Here is a 23399-nt window from a genome sequence, read left to right on the forward strand (position 1 = left end):
TTTTTCAAGCCCCCAGCAGTCACAAGTGACTGAAGGGAAAAAGACTGTCTGTGGAGTATCCCTCAGTGTTCATAGACCTCATTGTTGTATTCTTGTGCATGCGCAAGTGTACTACCCTGATATTGGCTTCTGACAGCTGATGCGCCAGGAGCTGAAGGAAGTGGCAAAGAGCGTGGAGGAAGTGGCAAAGGACAGGTTCAGGTAAGTGTAATTCACCTTCCCCTCCACTCTGCGGCAACCAGACAACCAATGTCAAATTATGCAAAGACCCCAGATGGTGATAGAGACACTTTAATAATGCACTTCTGGGGCAACGTGCTAGATTTGCTAGGTAAACTTGCATTTACTATAAAAAATCCCTGTTTTGTCTTGATAAATAGTTTCATCCACAGAATAAAACAAAAATAATAAATTACAGCTCAAGTTTATAACTTTCCATACACTTCAATTTGCTTTTTAGTATTTTGTTATGTATTGCTCTGTATACCCATTGCAATGAAAATACAATGTATTTTTTGGTTTTATAAAACAGTTCCTTAAAATATCCCCTGCTGCTTCCCATATTATTACAAAGTATTGTTAAAGAGCCTAAATGAAGCAGATATTTATTTTCATTTTTTTCAAGTCTCCTGGTAACTTAAGCTCTTAATAAAAATATTTAGTAAGCATTTAGAGTTGCCCTGGCAACAGGGTTGCTAAGTCAAGTGTCGGAGTGAATATACCCAGCCAACTGACTGTAAAGATTTATGGTAAGATAAAATTAAAGAGAACGATAGGGTAATGTTACTTAAAAAACCTGCAATACACTTCTTCCTTATTGCAAAGCAACTGACTGAGATTTTCTCGAGGCATGGTTTAATATACAGTGAATTGTAGAACATTAACAGCTGATTTTTAATATGCTTTAAAATGTTACTTAGCAGTAATTTTGCTATTTGATTGAATGTGAACCGCAACTCATTGCATATTCAATAAATTAAATAAAATATAATGTGCTATGCTAGTACAAGCCTGCTTTTGAAATTATCTCTGTATATCAGATAGCACTTTTCTTATCTTTCACCGTTCTAAAAACAATGACCCCTTATTCCCCTCATGGACTCTTTTTCCACACCTTTATCTCTGATCCCAGGATTCTGGCTCATACCTATGTGTAGTTGATGATTCTAATGAGCACGTGCTGTCTGTATGGGACACAGTAAAGGGGAACAAGATTGCAGAGACCAAGGTAAATTCTTCCTTAATATTACTCTAGATTCAGTGAGAGGTACAAATCTCACTATACTGCTAGGGATGGCTGGTTTTATGCTGCTCCACAGAACAATGTAGAAAGGTTTTATACCCAAACCCATTGTGTATTGTGTTAGCCCCAAGTTTAAAGTAACCCAAGATTGAGTAACCTAAAGCGACAAAGCTCTCTCTTTATACTATTCCAAAGTTAATTTAACCAGTGGTTATAGTACCATATCAATTCCACTGTGCTGTTCATAGAAAATGCCGTTTTATGCTGGAATTGTGTTCTGCGGCAGTAATGGATGCTGTTAATGCTCTTCTGTTTAAAGGAAGCACTAGATATGTTTTGACAAAAGTTGTGCATGACTTTATGCAGTGAAGGAATAAAATACATTAGCGTTTTAATCTATACTGAATGGAATTTAATGCCCAACAACATAAGGACATTGGGATTGAATCAACCATGTCATGTTGGACATTCTGATCATGGGAAAAAAATATTTATTTATATGATTCATGCTGTGTTGAGAGAGTGATCGTAACCTTCTTCTATTGAAGAATTGCAACAATTTCTAGTAAGACGTTAATCCCGTGCAGTAGTTTCTTTTTTTTATTTGACATTGTTTATGAAGCATTCATGGACAATATCTATATTCATGGAGCAGTTGAACAGCAGAATCTTTCTTTCCTGACAGTGCACTAATGAGCCGGTATTGTGTGTGGCCTTTAACCCAGTGGATAGCGGCAACATTGTCACTGTTGGCAAGTCTCATGTGCACTTTTGGACCTGGAGTGGAGTTTCTCTTACCAAGAAGCAGGGTATTTTTGGGGTAAGATAACTTCACCAATCTTTGCTCTTCTTTTTTCAGTTTAATCTGTTTTAGGCACTGATCTCCATGTCTTGGTCTCTATGCTACCCTCTTATTGTATAATTTCATGATATATGCAGGTATACCTTCAGGCAACATACATTTACATGTACCAATACGTATATGCCATGTATGACCTTGAATACTCAAAAGTTTGAATATCACTGTAAATATTTCATCTGTGGCGTGTGGCATTGGTTTGTGCAGTATAATGTCTCTATTGATTTAACATTTCTGTTCATGGCCCTGTAGAAGTACAAAAAGCCACGTTATGTGCAATGTCTGCTGTTTGATCGAACTGGGGATGTCTTGACTGGAGATTCAGAGGGTCAGATATTGACCTGGGGAAGAAGTGCAGCAGATACCAGGACCTTGGGAAGAGGGGCAAAGGGTAAGATAAAAAATATACACAGAAATCCATCGGTTACTAAAGATATTTACTCAAAATTCTTCAATTAGATTTAAGTTATAAACATAAAGATAAATAATCCCAACATATTGTTGTTTTCAGGCAGGTAATACTGGACAATTCAAACAAGATTTGTCCAGACAGCCGAAGTCTGTTTGATATGAAAAAAAAGTTAGGTGTTAGCAGACTATTTTGGTCCTTGGTGCATATCTAACATGTATACAAATGGTTTAAGCCTGACATCTGTCTCATTGAGAATTCCAAGGACCCCAAACTTTGTATTTTTTTTAGTCAGTTTTACTATAGCAGTTAGGGTTTGGCTACTTCATGGCATCTGCTTTTCTCCTCTGATGTTGATCTTGTTGCAAGCTAATTACCATGAGGTGGACAAAGACCACTGGAGAAATAAATCACTACTGTCTACAAAAGTTTTGCATATATTTGTGGTCAAACTAACCCACAGATTGAATCAGATTTAAATATATATATATATCCATAAGTAACCTGAAAGAAGGCTTGCAGGTGGTTTATAAGGTCACATTGAGCTTGTACCCATCTATCTTAGTATTTAAAAGGTAACTATTAGCAAACTAAATTACCAATGATAGGTCTACAAAAATCTACTATCAGCACCCAGATATTGAAATGACCTACAATTATCTGATCCTAGTCAGCAGATGAAGTATGTTTGAAATATCAGTAAGAAACAAATCAACCCTGTACTGTATTACACCATATATATATTTTTTTTTGTAATTTTTTTTTTTAAATTCTTTATTTTTGCGTGCATGTAAAAAATAACAGGTGGGCTTGTCATGCCCCAACAGCTTTGACAAGCATATACGTAAGCATTTGTTAACAGTTGGTCAGCATATGGAGGGTTCTGCACAATTTTTGTATAAAAGTAAAGAGTAGAGGAATCGTTGCATACACTAAAATTAAATATATGTGGTCAATGACTAAATTCCTGTTGGTCTGTCTCAGTTTTTGTGCTGTAAGCGTGCTGGTCAGGCTATGTACACCTTGGCTGTGCTGCACTGCTATGTGTGACAGTGTTACGCGCCTATATGAGTCTAGAGTGCGGTTACCATCTATATTCAACAATGCGGTATAACAGTTAATAGGCAAATCGACATGAGTGACAGTCATTGCTGACCGGTTGATCAATTGGTACCCTCGTTCCCAGATAGGAAGATCAAGAGATCAGCAAGGGAGGTACACATACAACAAACAAATTTAAACATATATATGTAGAAAAAAACAGGCATATATCACTCAGCGAAATTACGGCGAACTTTAACAATCTGTGCGAATGCTTGGGGGAGCAGGGTAGTGTCTCTTTTGTGTGCCGCTGACAAAGTGAGCCATGGGTGTATGAAAGACTAGGTGTCTGAACAATAGGTTGGTAATGTGTGAGATGAATGTTTGGAGAGCAGTGGGCAATTGCCCAGTACTCTTTTGTATAGCCTGGTGTAAGCTGTGCTAGTGGGGGGAGGCGAACTGCCTTAGCCACGGGGAGTTTTCAACATGTCCCCCACCTTTCCCGTTGGGGTTCGGCCATGGGAATCAGTATCGGTAGGTGATGGTGTTAAGTGAGGGCCATTATCCTGGCCTCTTGGAAGGTCGTGGGTACGGTAGGGCTATGTGTGGCTGAATGCTATGTGGCAGTGGGGGTGTCCCTATGGGCGTGTGGGAGCCTCAGTGGAAAGGTGCAAACAAAACAGGTAATCAACAAATTAAAATCGGCTAACTATGAACAGTCCCTCGTCACCCCCAGGGTTGCCGTTGGGGTGGTTGGCGTGGTACTGCTGGTCTGCAGGGAGTAGTCAGGTCGGGGCCGTCGTCTTCGTCGCGTGGTTGGATCCCCTTGGAACAAATGTCCCTGAGGTTGCTGGGTTCCATTGGTGGGGGTGGGAAGCTGAGCGGGGTTGCTGCGTCAGGTCTGCTTGAAGGCCCAGTGTTGAAAGGTGCGTCGTCGCTTCCTGCAGGTCTGTTATCGAGATGATAGTTGTTCCGTGTGTCACCTGAAGCTTGTGGGTCGGGCGCCACCGGTAGATGATGTTATGCGTGCGTAGCAGTGAGGTGAAAGGCTTAAGGGATGCTCGCCAGGCCATTGTTCCCCTGGATAGATCCGCATAAAAAGTGAGGGCCATGCCCTCGAAAGCATCTGGTGCGTTGTCCTTAATGGCGGTCAGGACAGCCATTTTATCTTGCCGTTTCTGGAACCTAACAACTAGGTCCCTTGGAGCTGTTGCCGGGGCCGTTGCCGGTTTGGGGATTCTGAAAATTCCATCTAGGCACAGTCCTTTGGCCTGCCTCGGTGGAAGCAGTGCGGTCATCAGGCGCCTTATGTAATGTGGTAGTTCTGCATCCAGTATGGAGTCTGCTATGCCCCTTATTTTAACATTTTGAGCGCGGCGTGCGTCCTCCATTGCCGCCATTTTTAGGTCCAAGGCCATGTGCTGGAGTCGCAGTGATTTAATTTCTTGTTGCAGCCCGGTTATTTGCTGTGAGTGGTTGCTGGTGTCCTGCTCCAGGGAGACCGTGCGGCCTGTCAGGCCCTGTATGTCCCTTCTTATGTCCGCTACGTCCGTCTGAATATTTCGACGGAGTTCCGCCAGCAGTTCTTGTATCACTGCTTTTGTTATCGGGGTTGAGTCCGGCTGCTGTTTGGGCTGCGGTGGCGTCTGCTTAGTGGGTGAGCATGGTTCCTCAGGGTCCGATGGTTGTTCATCTGACTCCTCGAAGTAGTCGGTGTACGAGGCCACATCGTGCTCCTGGGCGCCATGTGCGCGCCGCCACAGATCCCCGATGCTCATGCCGGGTCTGGGCTGCTCAGGTTTCTGTTTTTTGTTTTTTCTGCCCATCTCTGCCAGTTGGACACGGTGAGCAGGGCTTATTTAGGTGAGTAGAAGTTAAATTTAGTCAGATTTTGCAGTTTTTATGCTGTAAGCTTGTGGAGCTCACGGTGAGTGCGACCAGACGGTTCGGGTGTCGGCTCCGCCCCCCACACCATATATTTAATACGCAAAGTTCCTATTGAGATTCCCATTGAATTGTTACTTCCGTAATGCCATCCAGATATTTATCAAATTGTTTATTCTGTAATTTTTGCATGCATTATATTAATAACCCCACATTCTATGCCATACATTGCTATTCTGGTTGTCCATAAAATATACAACATACATGTGTTCTTATAGGATATTCAAGATTACTGTGTTCTTATAGGATATTCAAGATTATGAGGAGTTTGTTGTTTCTTCATGAGGATTGCATTATTTCTATTTATTTAAAAATAAAGGAGAAATAAATAAAACACACATTTTTAAGACGAGTAAGTGGAGAGATAGGAAACAATATGGGGGAGGTATAACTAATCTTCCCCAGAACCAGCTCCCTGGACACATCAGGACTTTATATTTGTTTAATGGTAGGCTGTTAGTGGAATTGACATTGATTTTAAGAGGTCTTTCCGAGGGCACATTATTGCATGTAAAAAATATAAAGTGAGATTGGAGTTAATGCTTTTTTAGAACAATTGTATTTTTCAGTCACGTTCTATTTTTAAATGAAACACTCCTACAAGTGTATAATGCAACAGGATATGATTGTGCAAGTGCATAATCCCCTACGGGTGTTCAATTTGTAGTGGAACTTTTTATAGAGGCCAGTGAAACCCCCGTGAACTGTCATTAAATAATACATTAAGGTAATAAAAAGAAAGGTCATAAGTCCTTCTTAAGTGTGCTATCTAAAAAACTGAATTCTTTGTTTCTTCAAAACAAATGATATTGAGAAAACCATCAGGAAAAAAAAATTGTAACCTCAGACCCCAAACTCCTTTGTGAAATCAGTTGCTTGGAAATATGAGATTGGGGAACAGAGAAATATTCTGTAACCAAGTGTCTATAGGGGAGATTTATATAGGTGTCTCATTTCTGGTCTCAAATATGTTCATATTATTAAAGGGACACACCAAACACCTAAAGCAATTCCGTTCGCTGAAGTAGTTCAGGTGGGAAATGTGTGCCATCTCTTTTCATGTTAGAAAAAGTGCAGATTTCAATAGAATTTGTCACATTTATAAATTAACCTTGCCCTTATAGTTATGTAGTTATATATGTTAAGGTTGTTCCCCTTCAGTATAAAGAAAACCTACCTTATTTCCAGCACAGTGCGGGTCCGCCGGCACTGGCCCCTCCCCTGATCCACCTCCTTGGCTGACATGATGATCTCAGCCAGTTACAATGCTTTCCCATAGAAAAGCATTGGATTGGCTAAGATTGTCAATTCTCATGATCTCAGCCAAGGTGGTGAGGCTAAACACATTGTACAGCACAGACCCAGGAAGCATGTCTAGTGACTGTCTAAAGAGTGGCCACTGGAGGTGTTCTTAGGCTGTAATTTAAACACTGCCTATTCTCTGAAAAGACAGAGTTTACATTAAAAAACCTAAAGGCACTGACTACTCACCAGAACAACTACAATACGATGTGGTTGTTCTGGTGACTTAGGTGTCCCTTTAAGGTAAAAATAGGTGAATTGGAAAAAGTATCTTTACAAGAGGTGCTTCCACTGCACTGACCAAGTAAAACATGGTCACGTAATGCCTAAGCCATGTAGGAAAGCATGGATTCAATGCTTTCCTACAGATAAGTTTGAATGTGCAAAGTTCCTAATGCTCCTCTGAGGAGTGTTGGATTGGACATCGGTGACGTTGCAGGTTGCAGAGAAGTAAGCAGTGCCAAGGGAGCCTTGGTGCTGGAAAAAGGTAAGTAAAGCTTTTATTTTTTTCATTTTATAGCAAACAGGCTAGTCAATAAGAGCAGTGACAGGGACACTATAACATTAGGAACACATATGTGTGTTCCATTAAGGCAAAGGTAGCCAAACTAAAAACATTGCTGACTCACGGGGTTATTCACCAAAGTGAGAATTTAAAGTGAATTTCGAATTTAAGGCCAGAGTAGCTGAACTGGAAGCATAGTTGACTTAGATGCTTTTTCTTGTTCAGCTATTTTCCCTTAAATTTGAAATGGACTTTGAATTCTGAATTTAGTAAATATCCTTGTTGCTGTCATACTGACAACCACTAGAGGTGGAAATAATTTTCCAATGTAAAACATTGCAGTTTCTCAAAAACAGCAATGTTTACATTGCAGGGTTAAGAGGACAGGGTGACTGTGCCCAGACCATCTCACTGAGTAGCCTTTTAAATGTGAAATTCTGTATGAATTCACTTTGAAGTCTCACTTTAGTAGATAATCCTGTTCGTAATGACCTGAAATAAGAGACATGAAGCAAAACATTTTTGTCTGACAGAGAAAATTATGATAAATTGTATCATTTAAAAATGACAGGGCACAGTATAAATTATTAAACAGTTAGGAAATAAAATGCCAGATCCAATAAAATACAATTAGGAGAATGTCTACGAAAAGTGTCAAAGGAAATCAATAGTAAGAGACACCATGCATGGAGTCCAGAGTTCGAAAAACAAAAATATAAAAAAGTAATCAAAATAAATAAACAAATAAATTAGCCTACTAGAGTCCAAAACAAATTATGGATACTATAGATACAAGAAACTGTATCGATATTGGAGACATACATTAAATGGAATAGTCCAACACACAAATAGATATGTAGTAAATTGTTGCCCACGCTGTATCTTACTGGATCTCAATCAGTAGCTCCGTCTCGTGTGCGTTCCACATGCCTTCCAGGTTGCCAAGGTTAATTGTCCACAATAGCCCAACACGTTTCATGGAGCAAATCCACTTCATCAGTAAATCCTCCCTCATGGGGGAATAATCACCTGAATGAGAAACAAAAAAGAGAAACACACCAAAAATCCCTTCAAAAACCTATATGGAAAAAATGATTCCATATTCATATTATAAAAAATCAAACTTGGAAAATCACCATAAAATGTAAAAATAATCAGTCTTAAAAAGTATGACTAAAAAAGGGGATTACCGCCTTACTCATAATTTAGTAAAAATTAAAAAAATAACAAATATTAAAAATGAGGGTTATCACCTAATACAAATATTGATACAATAATTTTTTTTTATCTATTTTTAATTTTTTTTTTTTTTTTTTTTCAAGTATGAGAAATTTTGTAAGCAATTGAGTTGTAGTTTTTAGTGCAGTTTAAGCCAGTTTATAATTCATGCTGGCATAACGGATTGTGAGAACCAACGCAGGAGAAATAGGGAACCTATATGTATTTCATATTGAAACACATTTTAAAACCAAACATGTTCATATTAGGTATTGAGATAGGTTTATAGATTTTATTTTTGCTCAATGGTGTGAGGAAAGTATAGGTGTGACCGAGACTTAGCTAAGACACTTGAATTGCAACATACCTAACGTAAGGTAATTAAGGTTTTAATAGCATGATTTATGGGAAATAGAAATCAGATAATAGGATTATAAGGTAATGGGCAAAGAAAATTAGACATTATTACATGAACATGAAAGAATGCTGAAATAAATAAAAAAATTATTCTCATATTTTTATTTTCGTATACTGTCTGTGCATGCATTTCTTTACACATATTTATCACTGTAATGTAATATTCACACTATTTTTATTTCTTGCTCTCTGGCCAGACACCTATCAGATTGTACGCCACACGCGCGCTCATGATGGTAGCGTGACCTCGCTCACTGCTCTTCGCGATGGCTTCGTGCTTAGTGCAGGTGGAAAGGATAAGAGACTGGTGATGTGGAGTGAAACTTTGACCCAGATAAAGGAATGTGAGGTGAGGAAGCAGCAGCACAGAAACCCTGCAGAGTGTGGAGCCATTCTTATGGCATGTCACGGCACAGCTCCCACTTTCTCATAATTAACAGTTACCTTCCATTACAGATCCCTGAGCACTTTGGTGCAGTTCGATCCATCGCAGAGGGCATTGGTGGGGAATTGTTAATTGGCACAACAAAGAACGCTATGTTCAAAGGTTCAATGGATAATGGATTCATACCCGTTATACAGGTTGGAATTGATCTGCTTCATCTTTGTCGTTAATTAAAGTACAGAGAGCATGTGTCATAAACTCAATAAAAAGGCCAGGCTTTCTGTCATAGTATAAATCATTGATGACATACTGGCTGGCTGTCTGAAGACATAATGGAAGATATTTTCCAAAATAGCCAAGTGCTTATTGCCACCACTTGAATGAGGTGAGCTGAGTGTTAATTTAAGAACAGACTCATGGAACATTTGTACCTTAAACAGAAGGACAAAGTATGGTATGAAATTAAATTCACCAAAACACCCTGATAATCACCTTTGGAATTTGCTACCTTGGCCACCTCTGTGACTCTGATCTTTCATCACATCCCACATCCAGTCATTCCTTTCACTTTCATTTTAGAAACATAGTTCATGTGTGCCCATTTCTAACTCCATGATCTGATTATCTCCTATCTTGACTACTGCAACCCGAACCTTCCTTAAGTCCAGACTGCCCATTTGCAATCCATAATGAATACTATATTTATTTTTGGACCAAACTGCAATTTAGCCAATGTGGTGGTTGGCCGAAATTCTAATTTCCGAGCCGTCACACATCATGGTCATGGAGGATCAGATTTGCGCGAACCTATAAATGTTTGCATTGTTCTTTTCTTGAACCAGACTGCCACCAGAAAAGGATTTAGGTTTTAACACTATAGGGTTAGATATACATGTTTGTGCTCCTGACCCTATAGTGTTTTTTTAAGGCTAGATTATCCATGCTGTGATATTTATCCAATAAAAAAATGAAAATTCAGCGCACTAAATAGCAACTAAATGAGCTACTTACTTGGGGAAAAAATTCCATCTCGAGTTCTCTGCAGTACAAGGTACAGCGCACTCACTTATCCACTAAAGAGCAACTGGATTAGTGGAGTGCACTGGATTTTCATTTTTATTGTACTTATTGGCTCCAAGCAGCACCCTATTTATGCATATTTAGGTGAGTGCAACCAGCCCCTTGTTTTCTCGTAATATTTATCCAAGTCATCTTTGTTTCCAGTTTAGCTGATTTGGCCTTACATGTGAAATTCACTGTGAAATCCAAACAATTTTCACTTTAGTATATTGCTAGAAATTCACAGTTCAAATAATGTTCCTGAGCCATGACACAACATCAAAATGTGAAAATAAAAACCCTGGTTTGAACAGTCTGAGTGCAAGATGACAATACCTCAATGTTAATATTGTATGTAAATGTTGTTTACAGGGACATACAGATGAGTTGTGGGGACTGGCCACACACCCTTCACAGAACATCTTTCTAACTTGTGGACATGATAAACAGTTGTGTGTCTGGAACGGCAATGAACACGCACTGAGTTGGAGTTGTGTACTGGAGGTGAGACACACACAGTCACCTAGCTTTTAGTCACAAACAGGGAGCTTGGTGTGCATACCAATGGTGGGACATGTGAATCTGACAAGGGTATGCACTGATGTGAAACATACTTTAATACAGGAATGCCCCAGATATTGTAGAACTACAACTCCTATGATGCTTTGCATGCTTACAGAATGACAAAGCATTATGGAAGCTGTAGTTTTACAACATAAGGGGCTCTACCTTTTGGGTACCCCTGTGTTAATACATATTTATTTTAATAAACAGGTGTGTTGTTGGTTTACAGCTATCTTGCAAAGTGGCCAAGTTGAAAACTAAATACAATGGGACATAGCTGACCCCCAGGGGAAAGGTGGAAATCTTAGTAAAATTCATAAGATGTATATTACATACATAACACTATATACCTGATTGCCATCTAAGTCTTGTACTGCAACTTTAGAGAAGTTGTTTCCTCATACTGTGGTCATCATTGTACTTTCACAGTTCCATGAGTCACAAGTCTGTTGGAGCTAAATGTTGTTCCAGTTAATCCTGGCTGTAAGTGACATGGAGACAAACATGTGAATACCTATGTGTTAAAGGGGAACTGCCACTTATCTGGAGATTACACTATTTTAAAAAAAATGTAATTCACCTATAACTTGTATTTTTTTTCATGTATATGAAATAGTTAGCAAATCGCATCAAAATCTAGTTTAGTCCAGTCACAGCCATGGCAAACAATGCAAATGAAGAGGAGAGAACAGAAACATTGTTTAATTTCTCCTCTTCGCTGCAGACGTTCTCTATGCTGTCTGCTAGCTACAAAGGACAGAGCTTGTAAGAATGACTGACGGAAAGCCGAGAAGAAGTTCTAAACATTAAAAATCGTGGGAAGTGATGTTCACCTATCAAGTTGAAATACCCTGATGAAATAGTTTTGTCATTTTGATTTTATTTCCTATTAATCTCTCTGGTCCTTCACTACTTGTGTGGTTGTTTTTTTTTTTAACTGAATTTATTTTGTAAATTTTTTCTATTTCTGGCATTTTGTCCTAAAATTTTGAAGTTAATTAACATCTAACTGTTCGATAAATAATCCTCCATAAGATGCACACTGTGAAATGACATTGGATGCAAAATAATGCAGATTGGTGTACAATTAATTCCATCGAAAGTGCAGTTACAATGTAACATGGCTAATCTTACTAATAAACAGGGGCATGGAAAGTGACCGCTTACCTTTATTACAGGATCATGGCCTGTGTGCTGATTTCCATCCCAATGGAAGAGAGGCTTGTGTGGGACTAAGCGCTGGAAGGTAAGGACAGGGTGAATAAAAAATATACAGCAGAAGAAGGGACATGACACAACCCATCTGCATATTCTCACTCAGTTTGGCCATAATGCCCTTCTCTCTGATTCCTTGTTCACTCCCTTTCTTCCATCAGTTCATGCTTTTTCTCTACTCTTTCTTACTCCTCCAGTTACATGTCTTATTCACAGTTTGATCCTCCTTTTGCAGATGGTTAGTACTGGACATGCTGTCTCACAGTACTCTCTCTGTGCACTCTGATGGAAACGAGCAGCTTTCTGTGGTTAGATACTCCCCTGGTGAGTGGCAGAGTGTATGCATGTGAGCAGAGTTCACCCTTCCTTACAATTTCACCACTGTCCCATCTGCCTCTTCAATGTCATAATATATTGTCTCCTGTCCCTCCCTTTCCTTTCTCCTCTTCCAATTCCTTTCACAGATGGAAATTACCTGGCCATTGGATCCCATGATAACGTCATCTATATATACAGCACAGGACAGAGAGATCGTCGGGTCGAGAAAGAGGGCTTTCAAGATATCACCATAGAAGAGGACATTCTCAGAGAGGAGGTGGACAATTCCAAGTCAGACGAAGGCGGCACATTCCGATATACACGATATGGAAAGTGTGTGGTGAGTTAGTCTCCATTTGGCATTTTAGTAGCTGCTTTCCAGCACATGCTGTCTCAACCATTTTTGCACAGTTTTGTCCACCTTTAGTAATGTAATTTCAACGTACGCATTGTTTTTCTTCTCCTCTTTTCCCCCACCTTCACGTACTTTGCCACTATCATTTAATTTCTTGTGTTCTCAAATCAATGTAACAATCCAACTACACAGATTTATTTTCCTCTCTCATTGCGACTTTTTCTATCCTCCAATCCTAGGGTCATTCCAGTTTTATCACACATTTGGACTGGTCAAAAGATGGAAAACATATCATGTCAAATTCTGGTGACTATGAGATACTGTATTGTAAGTAATATTTTTATTTAACTTTAGTTCTTGATTTTTAGATGAAGAAAAGAACACTCATTGTATGTAACAGGCAATGTTAACATGCATTGGTTTACATGCTTTAGGTCTCGATCTATTATTGTTAGATAAGCTTTCCGAATAATTTAAGTTTTGGATAAACGTTTTAAATAATTTTCTTGACATATTCAAATATCAAAAAATATATCATATATATATATATATATATATATATATATATATATAAAGACTACAGTACCTTGCACTCAAGCTGCAAAAAATGTTCTTGGCCCGGTGCACTACCAGGGCTCCAAAATAAACAGTAGAAAGTAGATGGCTGCACTCACGGTCTTCCAAGTAAAAATTAACTTTTATTGTGTCATTTTAAATTCAGGATCAACGTTTCAGTCCTCTCCAAGAACTTTCATCAGGATCATCTCTCTATGGTCTTGTAGTTAAAAGTTTTCATACCTTTATTGAAAATTTAATAAAGTATGCAGATCAACGTTTCAGTCCCGGTCCGGTACTTTCCTCAGGATCAGGGTTTATGATCCTGAGGAAAGTCCCAGACCGGGACTGAAACGTCGATCTGCATATTTTAATGATTTTTTTAATAAAGGAAGAAAACTTTTAACTACAAGACAGTGAGTGCTAGCCTATATCAATTTGTACCTATTGGATATTTAGCCCTGGGCTTTAAGCACCCGGCAAGGATATATTTGAGCCTGGAGTGCAAGGAATTTGAATGACTATCTATATATAATGTTCAAGTAGAGATTGTAGCCGTATTAGTCCAGTGATGTAGATGTAAAAAACAGATACAAATTTGTATCTTGTCACACCTTTTTTTTGGACTAACGGAATTTTTTAATGACAAGCTTACGGGAGAACCTCCCTTTCTCAAGTCTGAAGCATTTCTGAGCAAGACGACACATAGAATTCAAAGTTGAGTTGTGATACAGGGGTTAAAGCGACATGAGTGCAGATTAGACAGGTTTGATAGAAAATAGACACCATTCTTGCAGAGGGTCATACATTTTAACAGCAAGAATAGAGGACTAAATATTGATTTGGGTTTCTTGTCCCACTACCAACACTTTACATGAACACTTCCCCACATTATCTTACTATTCAGTCATATGTATAAACACTTTAAAACGCATTCCAATATATTTATTCTATCAATATACAAAGTACTATGTGTAGACCTATGCTTTCCCATGCTCTTATGCATGTATGCTTATATATGTGACTGTGCATTTATATTTGTGTATATGAGTTCATGTGCATGTATATATATGTGTATGTATATGTGTTTGTGTATGTATTTGTATATGTATTCATGTGTTTGCATATACAAATATATATTTGTGTGTGTGTGTGTATCTATAAAGTGTACTATCTTTTGCACTGTCTGCTTGGTTTTTTTCGCCCTTTCCCCCCTCACTCTGATCTTCAGAAAGATATTTACGACCCTCTGCAAGAATGTTGTCTATTTTTTATCAAACCTGTGTCTTCTTTGCACTCCTGTCCTCTGTATCACAATTTAACTTTGAATTCTATGTGTCGTCTTGCTCAGAAATGATTCAGACTTGAAAAAGGGAGGATCTTCCGGAAGCTTGTCATTAAAAAAATCTGTTAGTCCAATAAAAAAGGTATTACAAGATACAAATTGTATCTGTTTTTGACACACAAATATACATATATACATATATATATATATATATTAAATCATTGAAAAAGTTTAGCCAAGAATATTAAAGGGACACTATAGGCACCCAGATCACTTAATCATTACAGTTTTAGAGAAACTGCTATCTTTCTCTGTAATGGAAACTCTGTGCCACTGACTTTTGGAGAGGCTTGAAGGCCAGCCTCTATCACACAGACTATGGACCTGGTCCCAAGAGCCCCTAAAAGTGCTAATTGTCACTGTGGCGAGGGAATGCTACCTGTGTTTCTCAACTGGACTTGAGGACCTGAGGGCATCGCCTGAATTTGTTTTGCATATCGAGCACCAGACCGGGAGACACCCTTAAACACTCTGAAACTGTTCCTCAGATCGGGACTGTGCAGAGATCCAGTGAATCTTTATGGGGGTACTGCTTGTTTCCCCGGCCTCCAAAGAGCGCTAATTGGAGGGGAGGTCTGGGAGGCATTGGAAGACACCTGGGGCTTCAGGGTGCTCCCTTCCCCAGAGGTCTGGGAACTACTTTTGTGAGATCAGGACTATACTGCCACACACCTGGAACTCCTCGCTGGTTCTGAGAATAGCCCTGACCTAGACATGCATTCTCAGATCAGGGCACCAGTTGGACAGGCTTAAATATTGTGTATGGTCCAGAAAAAGGGGATTCTGGCAGACATTTTGTGTGCTGTGCCTCTAGGACTCTGAGGACACAGCAGGGAGCCTATTGTTTTAGATGACTGATAATGTAATTGAGTCCCCAAGCAGAGTGACTGGGAAGTGACAATTGTACTGTACATTGCATTTTATATATATAATTGCTGTATATAAATAACTGTTGCTGTGCAATAAAGATCATTATATCCCCTAAAATTAGACTCTTCTAATGCGTGGGGGGAAAGGTATAGTCTCTGCATTACAGGAGAGCAGGTCTCCTGAGCCTTTAATCACTGCAGCCTGGTCCAGTTTAAGAGGTCCTTGGAGACCCAAGTCAAGCTTTGGTGCTTGGGTCTGAATTGCTTTAAATCATTTGGAAAGCCTATCCAGCAATATTATATTGAGGCCTTGGTTAGTTAATACACCAAGCTTATTATGTGTTCAAACCTCGGGGTTGCAGGTTCTGTTCAAGGCAGAGTCAACTCTTTTATTCATTCAAGATTGGTAAAAAAGACTAGCAGCTACTAATCAGTTTGACAATTTTGCTAAAATCTGAGATAATTTGACAAAATTATTCTTAAAGAGTATTTAAAATTTATTTTTTTATCACTTTACAGGGGATATTGCAAGTGGCTGCAAACTTCTCAGGAATAGATTTGAGAGCAGAGACCGTGAATGGGCCACATATACATGTGTATTGGGATATCATGTGTTTGGTGAGTGAGTCCACGTATATATGTAGCTGACATCACTACCTGGGCATTTCTTACCCAAGAATTTTACACCTATCCCATGCCAGCATCCATATTCTGGGGTCCACATGTAAAGATGGAGCAGAGAGACAGAGAACTAAGGACATAGCCGTCATGGGAAATAGGATTTAGTAACCACCCTTGTCAACCACCCAGGCCACTCTTCAAGTGCTGAGTCAACAAAAAATTGTGGTATAGAACTTCACACTTCCTCTATCAATTCTTTAAAATTTCGTTCTGCAACTCTTAATATTGTCATCTTGTATAACATCAAGATTGTAATGTTTGGTAGGGTTGGCTGACTACAGATATCATCACTGAAAGAAGAGAGATCCGAAACAATTTTGCAAGTGTTCTAAATATCTGCTAGAGAACAAAGTGTATTCATGTCTAGAGAATGCAGATAACTTTTCAGAAGAAAAAAGTGAAGACAAGTAAAACATACATTATCAAATAGCATACTGCTTAAAGTATATTACCAATTAAAAGACAAATGTAGTGAGATTAAGCCAGAGACATTTGTTAAAATGAAGTTTGGTAGAAAGCAAATTAGGGCCCTTAACCTGATATCAATAGCAAGATAAAGGATGTGGTGACAAGCTGATGTTTCTGATAACCTTCCACATAATTACAATTATAGTCCTATAAAACATGGTTCCCAACCCAGTCCTCAAGTACCCCCTAAGAATCCAGGATTTAAGGATTACCCTGTTGTGTCGAAGGTTTTTTTAGAAAGCAAAAGAAAAAAAAAAGTCACTTTAGACACAACAGGGTAATCCCTAAATCCTGGACTGGTGGGGGGTACTTCAGAACTGGGTTGGGAACCACTGTTATAAAAGAAGCTGCATGGGGCAGGGGCAGAGGGTCTATTATAAAAACCACAGATAACCAATTAGCCTTTTCAAGAAATCTGTTCTACTCTCATACATAATGGTTTGTCTCCTTTATCCCAACTGTTGTTCCGAGTGTTAGATGCAGGTAGACTCACTATAAACTGGCCTTGTGAAGGCTAGACATAGACCTACATGGTCAAATCATTACAGATACATACATGTTATCTATGTGTGTTGCCAGAGGTGACAGGTTTTAATTATACTTTCCTTTGCTGTTTGACGAATAAGGATATATGCAGCAGTGCTTAGTGGAATGAATACATTATAAAATGCCTGCAAGTAACACTTTTACACATGTGCATCTGTTTATTTGTGTCTTTACGTTTACAGGGGTCTGGCCAGAGGGGTCAGATGGGACAGATATTAATGCACTTGCACGTTCGCGTGGGATGACATTAATCTCCGTGGCTGATGATTTTTGTAAAGTTCATCTCTTCCGCTATCCATGCAATAAGCCAAAGGTAACAAGGGAATGGTGCAAGGGCTATAGGAATTTATTTGCTGTTTCTTGAGTTTTATCTACAGGGATAATAATTTCCAATCCAGATCTGCCTTGTCTAACATAGTTTAGGAAACTCACTATTCTATAAAAATATGTCAAAATATGATGTAGCAAATAACATCATGTAATTAACAATCCGCACCATCATGGCGCAAGTAGCACAGGGTTACACATCACATGGAATTGGTGTGAAGTTATTGTCTTACTTTTATGAAAATAATGTCTCTTCAACAGGCACCCAGCCATGTGTACGCTGGTCACGGAAGTCATGTGACCAACGTCCGCTTTTCATATGATGACAGGCACCTTGTATCACTGGGTGGGAAGGATGCCAGCATTTTTCAGTGGAGGGTGGTTGGAGGAAGCAACTTGCCACGCAGCCAGTCAATGTCATCCTCTTCATCACTGGAAGCTGCTCCTTAATTTTCAATCAAAGAGAAACACCTCCAAACAGAGACATGTAATTCCACCTTGAGCCTCAGAAAACACTGAGCCATGTCTCTAATCACCACAATGCCTTCTGACAGTGGTACGTGAGAACAAAAAGAGGAAGAACTTGGCAAAGACACCGCAGCAATAAAGTCTGACCCTCTAATACAGAGACATGTTTCCTCACGCTACTATAGAGCTATAAACGCTAATTTAGAGCTACGTATCCAATTCAAGAAACAGGTCTTCTACCAGCTGTTCCTTACAGAGCCAAACAAGCTAACGTGGAGCCACACTGTCTCATAAAGAGATATGTCTTCTAACACTGTAACACAATATAGAGCCATATTTGCTAACTGAGAGCCACATTTTCTAATACAGAGGCATGTGTCGTAACACTGTTTATCTATACAGAGCCATACTAGCTAACTAGAAACCACACAACCTAATACAGAGCCCTGAACTCCATACTAGCATATTGAGAGCCAATATCTGCTAACTTAGAGCCATGCATATAGTACCGATACGCTATAAAGACCAATTACAGATCAATCAGTGACATTTCCCTAGAATAGATACATCATTTTTAATAATAGCCTTTGCTTCAGATCATGCTCCCAGCGATGTGCAACTCCTTATATCATAGAGACAGAAAGCAAGCATGTTAAATGACATAGAGTAGAATGTATTTTGACAAACACATCTAACTATGTTTTGATTGAATGTAGTATGATTTTGCCCAGCTAACTTCTGACAAGTATCACATTACAGAGTTCAGGAAAGATGATCAGTTTCTGTTAGCTGTGAACAAGTGAACGTCCATAAAGAATTAAAAGATGCTCATCACATCAACAAACATTGAATCAACATTTAAAAATCTGCATTCTAGATTAATATATATTAATATATATGTTCAGAATAGAAAAAAAAATACCCATTAAGAATGTCATACAAATGCAATGTTATTTTGAATTATGTTTAGCAAAAGGCTTCATAACACAGAAAGGAAGTAGAGGAGAATAGGACAAATATGAGGATATTATAGAATACCTGATCTGATAAGTATAATGAATGTTTTTTAAATTTTATGAAGAATTGTAAACTTAAAACTGTAGAGCTGAGTAAAGAGATTCAAAAAATCTAATTTGCCCTAGACATCTGTGAAGAAGTCCAACCAGTGGAGATACAGTCCATGCCAGTAGGACCAATGCAGGTCCTGTAGAATGATGGTGGCATTGTGACTCCACTTTCATTTATGTGAGGCTTCTCAAACTTTGTTACATATGTGGTGGACATGGGAGAGATGTGTAATCACTTATTATATATATATATATATATATATATATATATATATATATCACAGGCATTTATTAAGGTGCTGTGTGATGGCATGAAGAACATTTCTAATGATAGAGCAGCTGTATAAACTTGCAGGTTGAATGTTGCAGTAATCATACCATACACAATGCATACATTAAAACTTTAATTGTGTACTCACAAACTCCAGTAGCAGGGAAATACCCCCTGGCACAAGAGTACTGTCTAATACCCTTTGTTATTATACCATGATACATTATTAATACTGATAAAGTGTTGACATATTCTGCAGTGCTGTAGGACATACATCTAAATACAATACATGTTTAGCTTACATAAAAAAAGGTTGGTAATAGATTCATACCCATGTCTCTTGCATATATCGTAATACAAAATATGTGATGACATCTCACGATGTGCGACAGCTTCTCATGTAAGTGGTGACCTAGACACGCTATCAGAGTAGTAACCTGACATACACAGGACTGACATGCATGACAGAGACTCAGCCACCAATATGAAAAACATGTATCCTGGCTAACAGACAATTCCCAGATATATAGACTGACTTAAGAGGTATGCTTACTGAAGGGAGAACAGTGTGCTTATCTTCAAATCTCCTTCCCTTTATGCTCTCCCAAAGCCTAGCGCTGGACCCGCTGTTAACAAAATATTCTCCCCATTGCCAGTCAAGCTTTTGTAACACCCCTTTAGCTCTTACCTCCAGGTGTATATATAGTGAGATATTTGTGTAATAATTGTTCTTGAATTTATATGGAACTTTATTAAAATTTTATTTCTCGTATTATGAACTTTCAGTTGATTTGAATTTTCTGACATATAAATTCCAGTGAAGTGGTATCTTCTATTATGTAAAATTGCAAAATTAAATCTGTCAATCTATCTGTCTGTCTATACATTTTTCTACCTATACATCCATCTAGCTATCTAACTTACCATCCATCCGCCTGTTTGTTAGCCAAAGATGAATTGTAAGGGAAAAGCAATTAATGTCTTTCTGTAACGCATTTTGGAAGTTTCGTTGTCTGCAAAAGAACACATTTTGTTTGTTTAAACTAACATTTATTATCAGTTGTTTATATAAAGCCAACAGTTTCTTCCAGTACTGAATTAATTGAATAGAAAATCAAGATGTAATAAAAATAACATTTACAGATAGTCAGTGCCCGATTTAGATGTCAGGTGCCTGTAGACACAAAAATCCTGAGTCCTGTGCTCCCCAACACCAAAATACTGCAGATAAATTGGGTATAATGAATTGATTAGCTGCACATTGCAGGCCTAAAAAGATCTAAAAAACAAACAAACCATATTCGTATTTGACAACTGCTTATGTATAAATGTATGTCTGTGCATATTTGTGCTCTGCTTGTAATCTGTTGTTTGAATTTGTGAGCAAAGAGCAGCTGTGTAAATGCATGCAGGGTTAAAGATAATGTTAGAAGTGATTAGGGTAAAGAGGGGGTTTAAGGTTATACTGTGGTTAATATCAGAATTGGATTACCATAAGCTGTGTCATCCAAAAAAGGAATGGACCAGCCTAAACAAGGGGTGAACGAGCAACCTGACAGGCAGGATTTGCCCAGGGCAAATGTCTTGTTAGCCTTGCGGCTAACTAACAATCCGGTCGGCGGGCGGTGCTGGCGAGGGAGCACTTTCCTCCTCCGCGCGCCGCAGAGTGATGCCGGGAGACGGAATATGACGTCATATTCCGGCTCCCGGCATCACTCTGTGACGCGCAAGGGAGCTGAGCAGAGAGCTTGCTAATCAGTGCTCCCTCGCCAGTGCCGCCAGCCAAGCAGCCCAGCAGCCACTGGACCCCAGGGAAAGGGAGAACCCTCCTCACTCCCCCACCATTCCCAAAGGTAAGGAGGCGGGGGTTGGATTTAAAAAAATAAAAATAAAAAGTGAGTGTGTTAATGTGAGTGAGTGTGTGTACAGAATGGAAGCTCTTACTTGTTCTCCTAGTAAAGTATGGTTTGTAATATCAGTTAGGACAATTTTAAGTAAAATTAATAATAGCCTGGAACATAAAAAGGTAATCAGAAATACTTAAAATAAATAACCCAAGCCTGGGTCACATACTCCAGAGAACATCAGCCAGAAATGGGTAAGAACCAGTTACATAGTTACATAGTTACATAGCTGAAAAGAAACTTGCGTCCATCAAGTTCAGCCTTCCTCACATATGTTTTTGCTGTTGATCCAAAAGAAGGCAAAAAACCCAGTCTGAAGCGCTTCCAATTTTGCAACAAACTAGGAAAAAATTCCTTCTTGACCCCAAAATAGCAGTCAGATGTCTACTTGGATCAAGCAGCTATTACCCCACTAATTAGAAATTATATCCCTGTATGTTATGTTTTTGCAAGTATTTATCCAATTGCAATTTAAACATCTGTATAGACTCTGACAAAACCACCTCTTCAGGAAGAGAATTCCATATCCTTATTGCTCTTACTGTAAAAAAAAACAAACACCTTTTCTTTTCCTTAGATGAAATCTCCTTTCTTCCAACCTAAATGCGTGACCTCGTATCCTATGTGTAGCCCTGTTTATGAATAGATTTCCAGATAATGGCCCCGGAAAATTTGTATAATGTTATATCCTCTCTGAGGTGCCGTTTTTCCAAACTAAAGAGATTTACATTGTTTAACCTTTCTTCGGAACTAAAATGCTCCATTCCTTTTATCAATTTTGTAGCTCGTCTCTGTACTTTTTCTAGTGCCATGATATCCTTCTTTAGAACAGGTTTCAAATTTCACAGCATATTCAAGGTGTGGTCTTACCAGCGATGTATAAAAAGGCAAAATTATATTTTCATCCCGATAATTTATGCCCCTATTTATAAATGACAAAACCTTACTGGCCTTAGCAACTGCAGATTGACATTGCATATTGCTGCCTAATTTGTTGTCTATAACAATTCCCAAATTCTTCGCATGTGTGGATATCCCTAATTCACTACCATTTGGGTTGTAAGTTGCTTGTGCATTCTTAACCCTGAAGTGCATAACTTTGCATTTCTCTACAGTTCTCTACATTTTGTGTCATCTGCACACTGAAACATGACAAATAAACAACATAGAGAATAAACAAAAAGATTAAAAAAAAAATGCCATTCTACCTGTGTATGATTTGCTGAGAAGATTATAGGCTTAAAAAGTAACATTTAATAAATACATCTAGAATAAAAATATAGAAAAGAAAAATAATATGAACAGCAGGAGTGAGTGGAGACTATACAGCGAGTAAAACTCTGAGTACTTATACAAGCTGTAAAAGTGTAAACATAACACTAATGCTGAAGCAATACTGTTTTGCTACAATATAACATCAGTGTATTCCCAAGAAATAGTAGTGATACTGTATTAAATATCACTAATAGCTGTAACAAGAGGGGGGAGATATGACGATGAGCTTCACTGGCGAAACGTGCACGTCAGGGGCTCTGGACACATACTGACACATTATTGGTGTTGGCACCTAACTCTCTGCTTATCAATTGCTAAATTGACGACATCAAGTTAATTCATGTCCAGCATTTCAGGAGTGCATGGTGGAGACTCTTAACACTAATTTTGCGTACTCTGTACACACTTTATTTATCTTTCTTTTTCCTTTATTACATTTATGGGGGGAGATTGATAAGACCAGGCATTTTATTAAGGGGTGCCCTCAAAGGCACAAGACTCAGGAATCTTTATTCTATACGCCTTCCTCTGTCACTGCCTGTATATTTTCTACTACCTAGGCAACCTGTTCAAAACTGTTTGTAAACCCTCTCTTTATACTTTGACCTATTATTTAGATGCAGCTAGCACTTAGGCTACTTGTGTGACTTTTTTTTTTTTTTTTTTTGTAAATATTTCTTTTATTATGGCATATGCGATATGGGGTACAGAAAAGAAAGAGGAGGCATTGTGAGGGAACACGAGTTGACGATAACAAGATAGTGAACAATACACCTCTAAGAAAGACTG

At 38.6% G+C, this 23399-nt stretch overlaps 1 protein-coding gene across 1 annotated transcript in view; it reads left to right on the forward strand.

The window, feature by feature from the left end:
- The window catches only part of EML3 (EMAP like 3), a 96326-nt gene extending 76905 nt beyond the window's left edge, over nt 1-19421 (forward strand). The window contains exons 11-23 of the mRNA XM_063438006.1: nt 1133-1228; nt 1929-2063; nt 2355-2493; nt 9136-9287; nt 9395-9520; nt 10755-10886; nt 12125-12192; nt 12397-12485; nt 12626-12819; nt 13074-13161; nt 16123-16221; nt 17481-17611; nt 17887-19421. Of these exons, the coding sequence (XP_063294076.1) occupies nt 1133-1228; nt 1929-2063; nt 2355-2493; nt 9136-9287; nt 9395-9520; nt 10755-10886; nt 12125-12192; nt 12397-12485; nt 12626-12819; nt 13074-13161; nt 16123-16221; nt 17481-17611; nt 17887-18075 (1638 nt within the window). The 3' untranslated portion in view covers nt 18076-19421. The remainder of the gene's footprint in view (nt 1-1132; nt 1229-1928; nt 2064-2354; nt 2494-9135; nt 9288-9394; nt 9521-10754; nt 10887-12124; nt 12193-12396; nt 12486-12625; nt 12820-13073; nt 13162-16122; nt 16222-17480; nt 17612-17886) is intronic.
- The last annotated feature ends 3978 nt before the right edge of the window (nt 19422-23399 follow it).

The sequence above is a fragment of the Pelobates fuscus genome, chromosome 12, assembly GCF_036172605.1.
Source record: "Pelobates fuscus isolate aPelFus1 chromosome 12, aPelFus1.pri, whole genome shotgun sequence".
Classification (NCBI taxonomy): domain Eukaryota; kingdom Metazoa; phylum Chordata; class Amphibia; order Anura; family Pelobatidae; genus Pelobates; species Pelobates fuscus.